The 13,275-nt window shown below is 45.6% G+C and overlaps 1 protein-coding gene across 1 annotated transcript in view; it reads right to left on the bottom strand.

Annotated features, from left to right (window-relative positions):
* Window positions 1-8,016, bottom strand: part of LOC140458748 (B-cell receptor CD22-like) — a 44,326-nt gene extending 36,310 nt beyond the window's left edge. Inside the window, exons 1-3 of the mRNA XM_072553407.1 lie at window positions 7,779-8,016; window positions 5,977-6,246; window positions 4,767-5,042 (exon numbers count right to left, since the gene is read on the bottom strand). Of these exons, the coding sequence (XP_072409508.1) occupies window positions 4,767-5,042; window positions 5,977-6,246; window positions 7,779-8,016 (784 nt within the window). The remainder of the gene's footprint in view (window positions 1-4,766; window positions 5,043-5,976; window positions 6,247-7,778) is intronic.
* Window positions 8,017-13,275: the final 5,259 nt, after the last annotated feature.

Raw genomic sequence — 13,275 nt, 5'->3', positions numbered from 1 at the left:
GAGAGTTAGGCAGAAATTTAAAAATGAGGTCCTTAAGGGTAGTAATATCTGGATTACTCCCAGTGCTAAGACCTAGTGAGGGCAGGAATAGGCAGACAGAGCAGATGAATGCAAGGCTAAGGAGCTGGTGTATGGGTGGGAGAAGGATTCACATTTTTGGATCATTGGAATCTCCTTTGGGGTAGACGTGACCTGGACAAGAAGGATGGATTGCACCTAAATTGGAAGGGGACTGATACACTGGCAGGGAGATTTGCTAGAACTGCTTGGGAGGATTTAAACTAGTAAGGTGGGGGGGTGGGACCCAGGGAGATAGTGAGGAAAGAGATCAATCTGAGACTGGTACAGTTGAGAACAGAAGTGAATCAAACAGTCAGGAAAGGCAGGGACAAGGTAGGACTAATAAATTATAATGCATTTATTTCAATGCAACGGGCCTAACAGGGAAGGCAGATGAACTCAGGGCATGTTGGGAACATGGGACTGGGATATCATAGCAATTACTGAAACATGGCTCAGGGATGGGCAGGACTGGCAGCTTAATGTTCCAGGATACAAATACTACATGAAGGACAGAAAGGGAGGCAAGAGAGGAGGGGGGGGGGCATTTTTGATAAGGGATAGCATTACAGCTGTGCTGAGGGAGGATATTCCCAGAAATACATCCAGGGAAGGTATTTGGTGGAACTGAGAAATAAGAAAGGGATGATCACCTTATTGGGATTGTATTATAGACCCCCTAATAGTCAGAGGGAAATTAAGAAACAAACTTGTAAGGATATCCCAGCTATCTGTAAGAATAATAGGGTAGTTATGGTCGGGGATTTTAACTTTCCAAACATTGACTGGGACTGCCATAGTGTTAAAGGTTTAGATGGAGAGGAATTTGTAAAGTGCGTACAAGACAATTTTCTGATTCAGTATGTGGATGTACCTACTGGAGAAGGTGCAAAACGTGACCTACTCTTGGGAAATAAGGCAGGGCAGGTGACTGAGATGTCAGTGGGGGAGCACTTTGGGGCCAGAGACCATAATTGTACTTGTTTTAAAATCATGATGGAAAAGGATGGACCAGATCTAAAACTTGAAGTCCTTAATTGGATAAAGGACAATTTTGACGATATTAGGCAAAAACTTTCGAAAGCTGATTGGAGGCAGATGTTCGCAGGTAAAGGGACGGCTGGAAAATGGGAAGCCTTCAGAAATGAGATAACAAGAATCCAGAGAAAGTATATTCCTGTCAGGGTGAAAGGGAAGGCTGGTAGGTATAGTGAATGCTGGATGACTAAAGAAATTGAGGGTTTGGTTAAGAAAAAGAAGGAAGCATATGTCAGGTATCGACAGGATAGATCAAGTGAATCCTTAGAAGACTATAAAGGCAGTAGGAGTATACTTAAGAGGGAAATCAGGAGAGCAAAACGGGGACATGAGATAGCTTTGGCAAATAGAATTAAGGAGAATCCAAAGGGTTCTTACAAATATATTAAGGACAAAAGGGTAACTAGGGAGAGAATAGGGGCCCTTAAAGATCAGCAACGCGGCTTTTGTATGGAGCCACAGAAAATGGGGGAGATACTAAACGAATATTTTGCATCAGTATTTACTATGGAAAAGGATTTGGAAAATATAGACTGGAGGGAAATAGATGGTGACATCTTGCAAAATGTCCAGATTACAGAGGAGGAAGTGCTGGATGTCTTGAAACGGTTAAAGGTGGATAAATCTCCAGGACCTGATCAGGTGTACCCGAGAACTCTGTGAGTTTGCAGTAGTGCCAGTGTATCATGACAGTATCATGCTGGGCCTCTTGCTGAGATATTTGTATCATCGATAGTCATAGGTGAGGTGCCGGAAGACTGGAGGTTGGCTAACGTGGTGCTACTGTTTAAGAAGGGCGGTAAAGACAAGTCAGGGAATAAGCCAGACATTTGACAAGGTTCACCATGGGAGACTGATTAGCAAGGTTAGATCTCATGGAATAAAGGGAGAACTAGCCATTTGGATATAGAACTGGTTCAAAGGTAGAAGACAGAGGGTGGTGGAGGGTTGTTTTTAGACTGGAGGCCTGTGACCAGTGGAGTGCCACAAGGATCGGTGCTGGGTCCTCTACGTTTTGTCATTTACATAAATGATTTGGATGCGAGCATAAGAGGTACAGTTAGAAAGTTTGCAGATGACACCAAAATTGGAGGTGTGGTGGACAGCGAAGAGGACTACCTCAGATTACAAAAGGATCTGGACCAGATGGGCCAATGAGCTGAGAAGTGGTAGATGGAATTTAATTCAGATAAATGCGAGGTGCTGCATTTTGGGAAAGCAAATCTTAGCAGGACTTATTCACTTAATGCTAAGGTCATAGGGAGTGTTGTTGAACAAAGAGACCTTGGAGTGTAGGTTCATAGCTCCTTGAAAGTAGAGTCGCAGGAACATAGGATCGTGAAGAAGGCGTTTGATATGGTTTCTTTTATTGGTCAAAGTATTGAGTACAGGAGTTGGCATGTCACGGTGCGGCTTTACAGGACATTGGTTAGGCCGCTGTTGGAATATTGGGTGCAATTCTGGTCTCCTTCCGATTGGAAACTCAAAAGGGTTCAGAAAGGTTTTACAAGGATGTTACCAGGATTGGAGAGTTTGAGCTATAGGGAGAGGCTGAAAAGGCTGGGGCTGTTTTCCCTGGAGCGTTGGAGGCTGAGGGGTGACCATATATGACTCTATGATTCTCTATGTCCACAAATGGGACTCTTGAATGAGATATTATTCTCCTGGTCAGAGCTCCAGAGTAGCTGCCAGGCATTCTGAAGGGGGAGGGTGAACAACCAGCTGTTGTGGTACATGTCGATACCAAAAAAAAATGTGATTCTGTAATAGGAATTGAGAGTGTTAGGGAATAAATTAAAAAGGAAGTCATAAAATATCTTTAGTTGACAGGATCAAGGAAAATCCCAAGGCTTTTTATAAGTATATTCAGAGCAAGTGCAGCATCTCCTCATAAGCTGCCTCTGCACCGAGCTTTAGAAGGTCTGTAATGCTGATTTTTGATCTTACTTTTCATTTTTCTAATTCATACCTAAGATTTTGTGCCTAGATATCTTTGTTCCTAGGATCATGCCAGATATGGTGACTTTGTACACTTTTTGCTCTAGTGCCAGTGTATCATGACAGTTTTATGGCACAAAGTGAAATAACCAAATTAAACCAGCCATTGAACTACTGTATTTGCAACACAGTAACATTGTTGAAGGCCTCAACAAGCACCTCAGTGGTTCCTAACCAGACGTTTGAATAAGCAATCCCAGACTTTGCAAATAATGAAATTTCAGAAACCAGTTTGTACCTGAATCAAAACACTTCACTATTTATTAAATACACAATAAGTTCAGCAAAGAGAAAATGATCTCTCTGTAATCTAATTAATGTTTACATTTCAAACCCGAAACATTTGGTTTCAGACCCCATTCACACAAAAGACAGATAGACAGACAAACTAACATAAAAGAAATATCATAATTGGCCAGATTGCCGAAACCATTTTCATGTTGCATTGTTTCACAGGTAGGAATGGGGCTGCTTTTTCAAAACACTGATTAGGGTCACCTTCTCAGTTCACCCAGGCAAAAGTAGCAATACTTCTAATGCAACTTCCTACTCTTTGGATTTCTAAACGCCGACATGACAGATTTGGCACAGAGCTTTCAAATCTTCAAGCTGCCTTTGTTAGAAGCAAAACTCATCTACACAGCAAATACACAAAATTACTTCAGTTCTGGTTCTGCCCTAATAGTCTGATCACCTCTTCCTGAGGTCTCAATAACCATTAAACAACTGCTGTCTGCTTCAACATAGGGCCTCTTCCAGGCTTGCTGGACCCAATTCCCAGATACAGACCTTGTTAATAGCCACCTTCTGCTATCTGTTTAAACACAATACCCTTCACTTTGTCTGTTGGAATTCCTTTAACCAAGAATCTGCCTGCAATTAGCCTCCAGGCCTGCCCTCACAAACAAACACATGCTTGTTGATCTGCGATCTTCCTTTTACCACAAGCTGTCCCAAATTCCACAGTTCATTTTCAGCTATACTTCCCAATTCACAACTCCAACCAAAACTGGTAAAACAATACAAACAAAAATAATGAGAGTTCTAACATTAGTTACTTCCTTTATTACCTGAGGCTGCATGCCATCAGGTCCAGGGGACTTGTTGGCCTTTTCTCCCACTAGTTTCCCTGGTTCATTTCCTCTTGTGAGCGTTACTGTATTTATTTCCTCCCCTTGGTTATTTTAGAATTTACTGGAATACAGTGGGACCACCTCTTATTTCATACTGTCCAGTGATGTGCAGGTTAGTGTGGATTGGCAATGCAAAATTGTCCTATAGTGTCCAGGGATGTGCAAGCTAGGTGAGTTAGCCAATGGAAACGTGGGGATATGAAGCTAGGCTGTATCTGGGATGCTCATCAGAGGGTCAATGTGGACCTGATGGGTTGAATGGACTCTTTACACCCTACAGACATTCTATGATTGACTGTATCTCTTCTCTGCCCTACATTCCAGGATTCAATTTGGTGAACCCTCAATGTGCTGACTCTAAGTTAAGCAAATCCTTCCTCAGCTGAGGTGACTCAAGCTGTAAACTGTCAAAACCTCCCAGCTGTTATTTGAGGCGACTGACAAATGGGAGTAGAGCAATGTGAACACTGAGGGCTGTGCTGAACACTCAGTGTGAGGGCAGGGAGTCAGACATCAATATCAGGGCTGCTTACTTACTCCCAAACATTATCCTGCAAACGTCTGATCTGTTGGCACTGACTGTGTTCCCCGCCTCACAGGAGTACACACCCTCCTGTCTGTGAGTGATTCTGTACAAGGTCAGGTCTCTCTCAGATGATTCCAGAGTCTCAGTCTCCTCTCTCTGTCTCCGTTCCCACTTGTACCAGCTGGTTGGGGGGTTGCTGTCGCTGGTGCAGGTCAGGGTGATGTTGTCACCTTCGTGTATCGTACTGTCCGATGGAGAGATCGACACCTTCATGTTCCGCGGGGCATCTGACAGAAAGGGACAAGACTCTCAGTGAGATATAGCATTACTTGAGCATCACTCACTAAGAGAGACATTGCAAGGGGTGACGTAACAGGAAAATCGGTCACAGATCCCACAGGGCAGATAACTTTACAATTCTTCAATTAAAGGGCTCAGCTTTTAAGGAAGAGAAAGGGTGAGAGGTAATGTGCAGGTCAGGTGAATTGGCCATGCTAAATTGCCAGTAGTGTTAGGTGCTGGGGTAAATATAGGGGAATGGGACTAGGTGGGTTGCTTTGGCAGGTCAGTGTGGACTTGTTGGGCCGAAGGGCCTGTTTCCACACTGTAATCTAATCTAATCTTAAAACAGATTAAGGACAGATTGCCAAAGCTCAGGGCTGCAAATAGGAGAGTGGATCGGAAAATACTCAAGAGGCTGAAACTGGAAGGTGTTACAAGGATAGGGAGGGGGTGTAGGGAATGGGGATCATTACGGAGACAGAGAGGGATGTAGGGACTGGGGGAGGTCCAGAGTAGGGAGGAGTGTAAGGACCAGTGGAGGTTACAGACACAGAGAGGGGTGTCGAGGCTGGAGAATGATACAAGGATAGGGAGAGGTTTTGGGACCAGAGCGGGTTCCAGAAATAGGGAGGGGGTAGGTACTGGAGAACGTTATGGAGATTGGGAGGAGTGTTGGGGCTGGAGGAGGTAACAGAAATAGGGAGGGGGTGATGGGAGGGATTTGAAAACCTATAATGGGAAATGTATAATCATGTGTTGCTGGACTGGGGAACGATGCATGAGAGGGAGTGAGAGGAGGGTGCTTCGAGAAAGGGACTCGCTGTGAGTTCAGAGATTGGGGGGCAGTGACATTTTGGATAAGTAGCTCTCATGCAGTGAGCAGTGACAGAGACCGGGGAGTTTACATTGGGAAAAGGTCAACCTGGGAATCTCACTCACAGAGCACCTCGATCCTGAAGCTCTTTGAAGTTTGTTTTCCAATAACGTTTTCCGCTTTGCAGTAATAATCTCCAGATTCCGTTGGGGTGATGGAGCGTATGGTCAGGATGTTCCCTGTCCCCTTGTTAGCTGCTGTGTTCACATTGTCCTTATACCAGGTGTAGCGAGCTCCTGGATTACTCCTGGAGTTACAGGTCAGGGTAACCCGGTCTCCCTCCTTCACCTCTCCCTGTGGCTCACTGCGAACAATGGTAACATCTCCAGGACCATCTACAAGAGGAATTACAGCTCGATTCAGGTCAGGGAGAGGAATCAAGCTGTGGAACGTTATGGAACATTATTTCAAATCCTCTCATAAATGCTGCCCGAGCACTGACATCATTTCAGAGACAATCCACCAGAATTCCTCAATCCTCACATCCTGAAAGAGGCCATTCATCCCCTCTTCTCCATGCTAGAAATTCTCCTTCCCAGCTGCATCCTCCTCTGTAATGCCTGACTACCCAACTTAAGCATGGAGAACAGGGATTTGTGCACAGTACTCCGAGTGTGGTCTAACTGATGGATATAGAGACCAGGGAACTGTGCACAGTGCTCTGAATGTGATCTGAGGGATACGGAGGCTGTGATTGTACACAGTCCTCTGAGTGTGGTCTGAGGGCTATTTTCTGCATATCCCACATCTTCTTTACTTACACTTCACATTAATGTGTTTGGATTTAGATTCTTGGAAGCTGACAGAATTCCATGCTGTACAGGTGTAGCTGCATGATGCATCATACCTGGTGGGTTGAATCCTAATTGTGTCAGTATTTCCTCACAAATCTCTCCACTGTCCGTTGCACACTTTCCACCAGCTGTACGTATTAACCAGCTTTACTTCGACACGTTAATGTGATCTGGGTTCCCTCCTTCACTGCATCTCCTGACATAATCTCCATGTTTCTTGGTCCAACTGTGGGAAGAGAAGTTCATCCAAGATTTCAGAGTCCCTCAAATATCCAAAGTCCGCAGGAAACCAGTGGTCTTGCAGGAAGGGGGAGGGGCGAAATCAGAAAGCTTGCTGATCAGAAATGAAATGAAGAAATGTGACAAACAATGGCAATAAAAGACAATGTGCATTTGCATAGGACCTGCTTAACCAGGAGATGGTTGCAAGGGGTAAAACAGCAAACCAATTCCAAACTGCCTCAACAAACTCAAGGGTGGGTGATCATTATGTCAGGAGAAAATGTTGTTTTTAAGGTACATCTTGGAGGAGGTGGGGGGGCGAAGAGAATGAGAGGGAGAGAAAGAGATATGGAGGGGTGCAGGGAGAGAGCACCCGAGCAGTTGAAGGCATGGCCCATGATGCCAGAGTAATGGGAACCAGGTAACATTTGAATCGCAGGATTGGAGGAGGCGACAGTGATAGGGAGCGGTGTAGAGAATGGGGGCCGTTGCAGGGATAGGGAAGCGTACACAGCCTGGAGGAAGTGACAGGGATAGAGAAGGGTGTGTTGGCTGGAGGAGGTTTCAGAGATAGTGAGCTGGGTTCCGAGTTGGAGAAGGTTACAGAGATAAGGAGATGGTGATGGAAAGATTTGAAAATGAATCGCAAGTTAACATTCGAGGTGCTGCTGGACTGGGGAACAATGCAAGAGAGGGAGTGAGAGGAGGGTGACTGGGGAAAGTAACTCAGTGTGAGTCAGAGACGGGGCAGGGGTCGGTTGCATCTTGGATAAATAGCTCTCATTCAATGAGTGGTGACAGAGACCAGGAAGTTTACATTGGGAAAAGGTCGACCTGGGAATGTCACTCACAGAGCACTTCAATCCTGAAGCTCTTTGAGGTTTGTCTTCCAATCACGTTTTCCACTTTGCAGTAATAATCACCAACATCCGTTGGGTTAATGGAGTGAATGGTCAGGACTTTCCCTGTCCCCTTGTTAGCTGATGTGTTCACATTGTCCTTATACCAGGTGTAGCGACCTCCTGGATTACTCCTGGAGTTACAGGTCAAGGTAACCTTGTCTCCCTCCTCCACCTCTCCCTGTGGCATATTGCGAACAATGGACCGTCTACAAAAGGAATTACAGCTCAATTCAGGCCAGAGAGCAGGATAAAGCTGTGGAATATTCTCCCAAATCCCCTCATAAATGCTGCCTCTGAGCACTGACATTAGTTCAGATAGAGAACACTAGAATTCCTCAGAAATCACATCATGGAATAGGCCATTCAGCCCATCTGCTCAGTTCCAGAATTTCTCATTCTCAAGTGCACCTTCCTCTCTAATGCCTGACAATCTATCTATACTATGAGGACCAAGGAACTGTGCACAGTGCTCCGAGTGTGATCTAACTGAGGAATATGAAGACTGCAACTGCGCACAAGTCTCCAAATGTGGGCAATACATGAGGGTTACAGAGACCAGAATGGTGCATCATGCCCCAGGTGCTCCGAGTGTGGGTCTAACTGAAGGAAACGGAGACTGGAACAGTGCACAGTGCTCCCAGTTTGGTCTGCAGGATACGGAGATTGGAACTGTGCACAGTGTGGAACTAAGAGATATTTTCTGCATATCCTGCACCGTATTTACTTCCACTCTACATTAATGTGTTTGGGTGTAGAATCCCAGGAACTGACAGAATTCCATGCTGTACAGATGTAGCTACAAGATGCATCATCCCTGATTGGTTGAATCCTAATTGTGATGGTATTTTCTCGCAGATCTCTACGTTGTCTGTTGCACATTTTCCACCAGCTGTACAGATGAACTGGGGGGCTGGCTTCACTTCAGCACGTTAATGTGATCTCAGTCCCCTCCTTCACTGTAACCTCAGAAATAATCTCCACATTTCTCGGCCCATCTGCGGGGAGAGAGGTTTATCCAAGGTTTCAGAATCCTTCACCTATCCAGCCCTGCACGCGGTGTCATACTAAGAATGTGTATAGAGTATAAGCAGGCAGGGAAAGAGTTAAGTTCTGAGTTTTGTGAAACAAGAGATTCAGCTGAGCATTACTCAGATCAGATAACAATTTACAGTTAACGATGGGGTGTTGGAGGCAAGGGTAATGGGTTAACAAGGTGGAAAAGCATTCATTAGGTAGATGCATTTAAAAATATTTTAAGCATTCAATATGTGAGGTCAGTTTAACAAGGTGAAAAGTATTCATTATATGAAACCGGTTATTCATTGTCTAACAGCAGATGACTTAATAATTAACACTTGCTGATTGTTAACGGTCACCACCTCAACAGGTGTGTTGCTGTATCTGGATGCTCCTCCCTGTAAAATGGCTACATAGTTCATTGAGAAACTAGCCTTCCAGAGAAGACCATGAACTCATATCTCTGTGCACATGGGTGATCATTCTCTCTCCCTCCAGGGGCCGGAATAAAGATGAAGGAGGTAAAACTACATTGTGTCTCTGAGTGTTTTGCTTCGACTGAGGACGAATGGGATAATGGTAGGATTGGGTGACATCAGAAAAATTGCTGATCAGAAAATGAACCCAGGAAATTTGTCCAACAATGGCAATAAGATGCAATGTGCATTTGTGTAGCACCTGCTTCACCAGGATATGGACTGCAAGGGATGAAACAACAGCTCCACTCGAAGCTGCATCAACAAAGAGTAAGGGCAGGTGATCAATGTGTCAGAGGAGGTCACTTTTGAGGTACATCCTAGAGGAGGAGACAGAGTGGGAGAGAAAGAGATGGACGGCTGTAGGGAGGAATACCTGACCTCCAGGCAGCTGAAGGCACGACACATGATGTCAGAGCAATGGGAATCAGGCAATACTTGACAGGTCCAATTTGAAGAGGTTACAGAGATAGGGAAAGTGCGTAGGTGCTGGAGGAATTTACAGAGACAGGGAGGGGTGTAAAGGCTGTAGAAGGTCACAGATACAGCAAGGGATCTAGGGTGTCAAGGAAGCTATAAAGGAAATGGATGGTTGTCAGGGCTGGTTTCGATGACAGATAGCAAGGGACGTTGGCCCTGGGAGAGGATATCCTGATCCTGAAGCTCTTTGAAGTGAAGCTTCCAAAGTAGTTTTCTGCTTTGTCGTAATAATCTCTAGAAGCCATGGGGTTGATGGAGAAAATGGTCACAACTTTCCCTATCCCCTTGTCAGATGTTGTGTTCACATGGTCCTTATGCCAAGTGTAGAGAGCTCCTGGATTACTCCTGGTGTTACAGATCAAGGTACCTCAGACTCCCTCCTTCACCTCTCCCTGTGCCTCACTGCGAACATTACCTTCTGGACCATCTATAATGGGAATTAAAGCTCAATTCAAGCCAGGGAGAGGGATAAAGCTGTGGAATATCATGGAACATTCTTCCAAGTTCCCTCATAAATGCTGCCCCTGAGCACGGACATCATTTCAGAGAGAGACCATCAGAATTCCTCCAAAATCATATCCTAGAACAGCCTATCCAGCCCCTCTACTCTGGATCAATGTTTCACATTCTCAAGTTGGTCCACCTCTGTAATGCTTGACTATCCACTTATACTATGGAGACCAGAAAACCGCACACAGTGCTCAGAGTGTGGGTCTAATGGAGGGACATGGAGACTGGGAATTGTGTACCATGCTCAGATTGTGGGTCCAACTGAGGATACAAGACTGGAAATGAGCGTAGTGCTCTGAGTGTGGGTCTAACCGAGTGATACGGAGACTGGAACTGATCACGGTGCTCCGAGTGTGGGTCTAACTGAGGGATACAGAGACTGGAAATGTGCACGGTGCTCCGAGTGTGGGTCTAACTGAGGGATACAGAGACTGGAACTGTGCACGGTGCTCCGAGTGGGGGTCTAACTGACGGATACAGAGACTGGAACTGTGCACGGGGCTCTGAATGTGGGTCTAACTGAGGGGTACGGAGACTGGAACTGTGCACGGTGCTCCGAGTGTGGGTCTAACTGAGGGATACAGAGACTGGAACTGTGCACGGTGCTCCGAGTGTGGGTCTGACTGAGGGATACGGAGACTGGAACTGTGCATGGTGCTCCGAGTGTGGGTCTAACTGAGGGGTACAGAGACTGGAACTGTGCACGATGCTCCGAGTGTGGGTCTAACTGAGGGGTACGGAGACTGGAACTGTGCATGGTGCTCCGAATGTGGGTCTGACCGAGAAATGCGAAGACTGGAAATGTGCATAAAGCTCAGAGTGTGTTCTAAATGATGGAAATGGAAACTGGAAGTGTGCAAGTTTGAAGCAGAGGGATATTTTCTGCCTATCACACACTGTCTTTACTTACACTGTGAGGCTGGACAAGGTTACAACAATCGGAAGTGGTGTAGGGGGCTGGAGAAGGTTACGCAGATTAGATTAGATTAGATTAGATTCCCTACAGTATGGAGACAGGTTCTTCAGCTGAACAATTCCAAACCGACCCTTCAAAGAGGCCCATTTCTATACATTTACCCCTGACTAATGTACCTAACAATACGGGCAATTTAGCATGGCCAATTCACCTGATCTACACATCTTTGGATTGTGGGAGGAATCTGGAGCACCCGGACGAAACCCATGCAGACACAGGGAGAATGTGCAAACTCTACACAGACAGTCGCCCAAGGTATGGAGGAGTGGTGAAAGGATTCGAAACCAAAAGTGGGAAGTTTATAATCGAGGTGTTTCTGGGACTGGGAAATGATGCAGGAGAGAGAACAAAAGGAGGATGACTGGTGAAAGGGACTCAGCGACAGGGGTCAGTGATCTCATGCAGCGAGTGGTGACAGAGACTGGGGAATTTACACTGGGAAAGGGCTGCCCTGGGAATGTCACTCACAGCGCACCTCAATCCTGAAGCTTTTTGAGGTGAAGCTTCCAATCAGATTTTCCACTTTGCAGAACATAGAACAGTACAGGCCCTTCAGCCCTCAATGTTATGCCGACCTTTTATCCTACTCAAAAGTGAGATTAAGCTACATACCCTCCATTGTACTACCTTCCATGTACCTACCCAAGAGTCGCTTAAGTGTCCCTAATGTATCTGATTTGACCATCACAGCTGGCAGTGCAACACACGCATCCAACACTCTCTGTGTAAACAATCCATCTCTGACATCTTATCCTCAACCTTCCTCGAATTAAATTAAAATTATGCCCCCTCTCCCACCTTCCCAAGATAGCCATTTCCGCCCTGGGAAAAAGTTTCTGGCAATCCACTCTATTTATGCCTCTCACCATCTTGTACACCTTTCTCAAGTCACCTCTCATCCCTCTTCACTCAAATGAGAAAGGCCCTGGTTTCCTCCACCTTTCTTCATAAAACATGCCCTCTGTCCAGGCAGCATCCTGGTAAATCTCCTCAGCACTCTTTCTAAAGCTTCCACATCCTTCCTATAATGAGGCAACCAGAACTGAACACAATATTCCAAGTATGCTCTAACTAGGCCTCTATAGAGCTGCAGCAATAACTTTGCAGCTCTTAAACTCAATCCCCCACAAATGAAAGCTGTATATAACCATTTCAAACAGGAATGCTGTTTTGGAAAATGTAGGGGGTGATGGATCCTCAGGGGAACGTAGCACGAACAGCCAAGTTTCTGGTATTGAGGCTGGCTCTAATGCAACGAGGGGTATGTCAGCTTCCAAGAGATCAATTGTGTTAGGGGATTCTGTAGTCAGAGGTACAGACAGATGTTTCTGTGGCCAGCAGAGAAAAGGCAGAATGGTGTGTTGTTTCCCTGGTGGCAGGATCAAGGATGTCTCAGAGAGGGTGCAGAATGTTCTCACGGGGGAGAGGGGCCAGCAAGAGGTCATTGTCCACATTGGAACCAACGACATTGGAAGGGAAAACGTTGAGACTCTGAAGGGAGATTACAGAGAGTTAGGCAGAAATTTAAAAATGAGGTCCTCAAGGGTAGTAATATCTGGATTACTCCCAGTTCTCTGACCTAGTGAGGGCAGGAATAGGCAGACAGAGCAGATGACTGCATGGCTGAGGAGCTGGTGTATGGGTGGGAGAAGGATTCACATTTTTGGATCATTGGAATCTCTTTTGGGGTAGAAACGACCTGTACAAGAAAGACGGATTGCATCTAAATTGGAAGGGAATCTAAATTGCATCTAAATTGGAACTGGCAGGGAGATTTGCTAGAACTGCTTGGGAGGATTTAAACTAGTAAGGTGGGGTGGGACCCAGGGAGATAGTGAGGAAAGAGATCAATGTGAAACTGGTACAGTTGAGAACAGAAGTGAATCAAACAGTCAGGACAGGCAGGGACAAGGTAGGACTAATAAATTATAATGCATTTATTTCAATGCAAGGGGCCTAACAGGGAAGGCAGATGAACTCAGGGCAT

The sequence above is a fragment of the Chiloscyllium punctatum genome, chromosome 34 (assembly GCF_047496795.1).
Source record: "Chiloscyllium punctatum isolate Juve2018m chromosome 34, sChiPun1.3, whole genome shotgun sequence".
Classification (NCBI taxonomy): Eukaryota; Metazoa; Chordata; class Chondrichthyes; order Orectolobiformes; family Hemiscylliidae; genus Chiloscyllium; species Chiloscyllium punctatum.
This window is presented reverse-complemented; position numbering and strand designations above follow the sequence as displayed.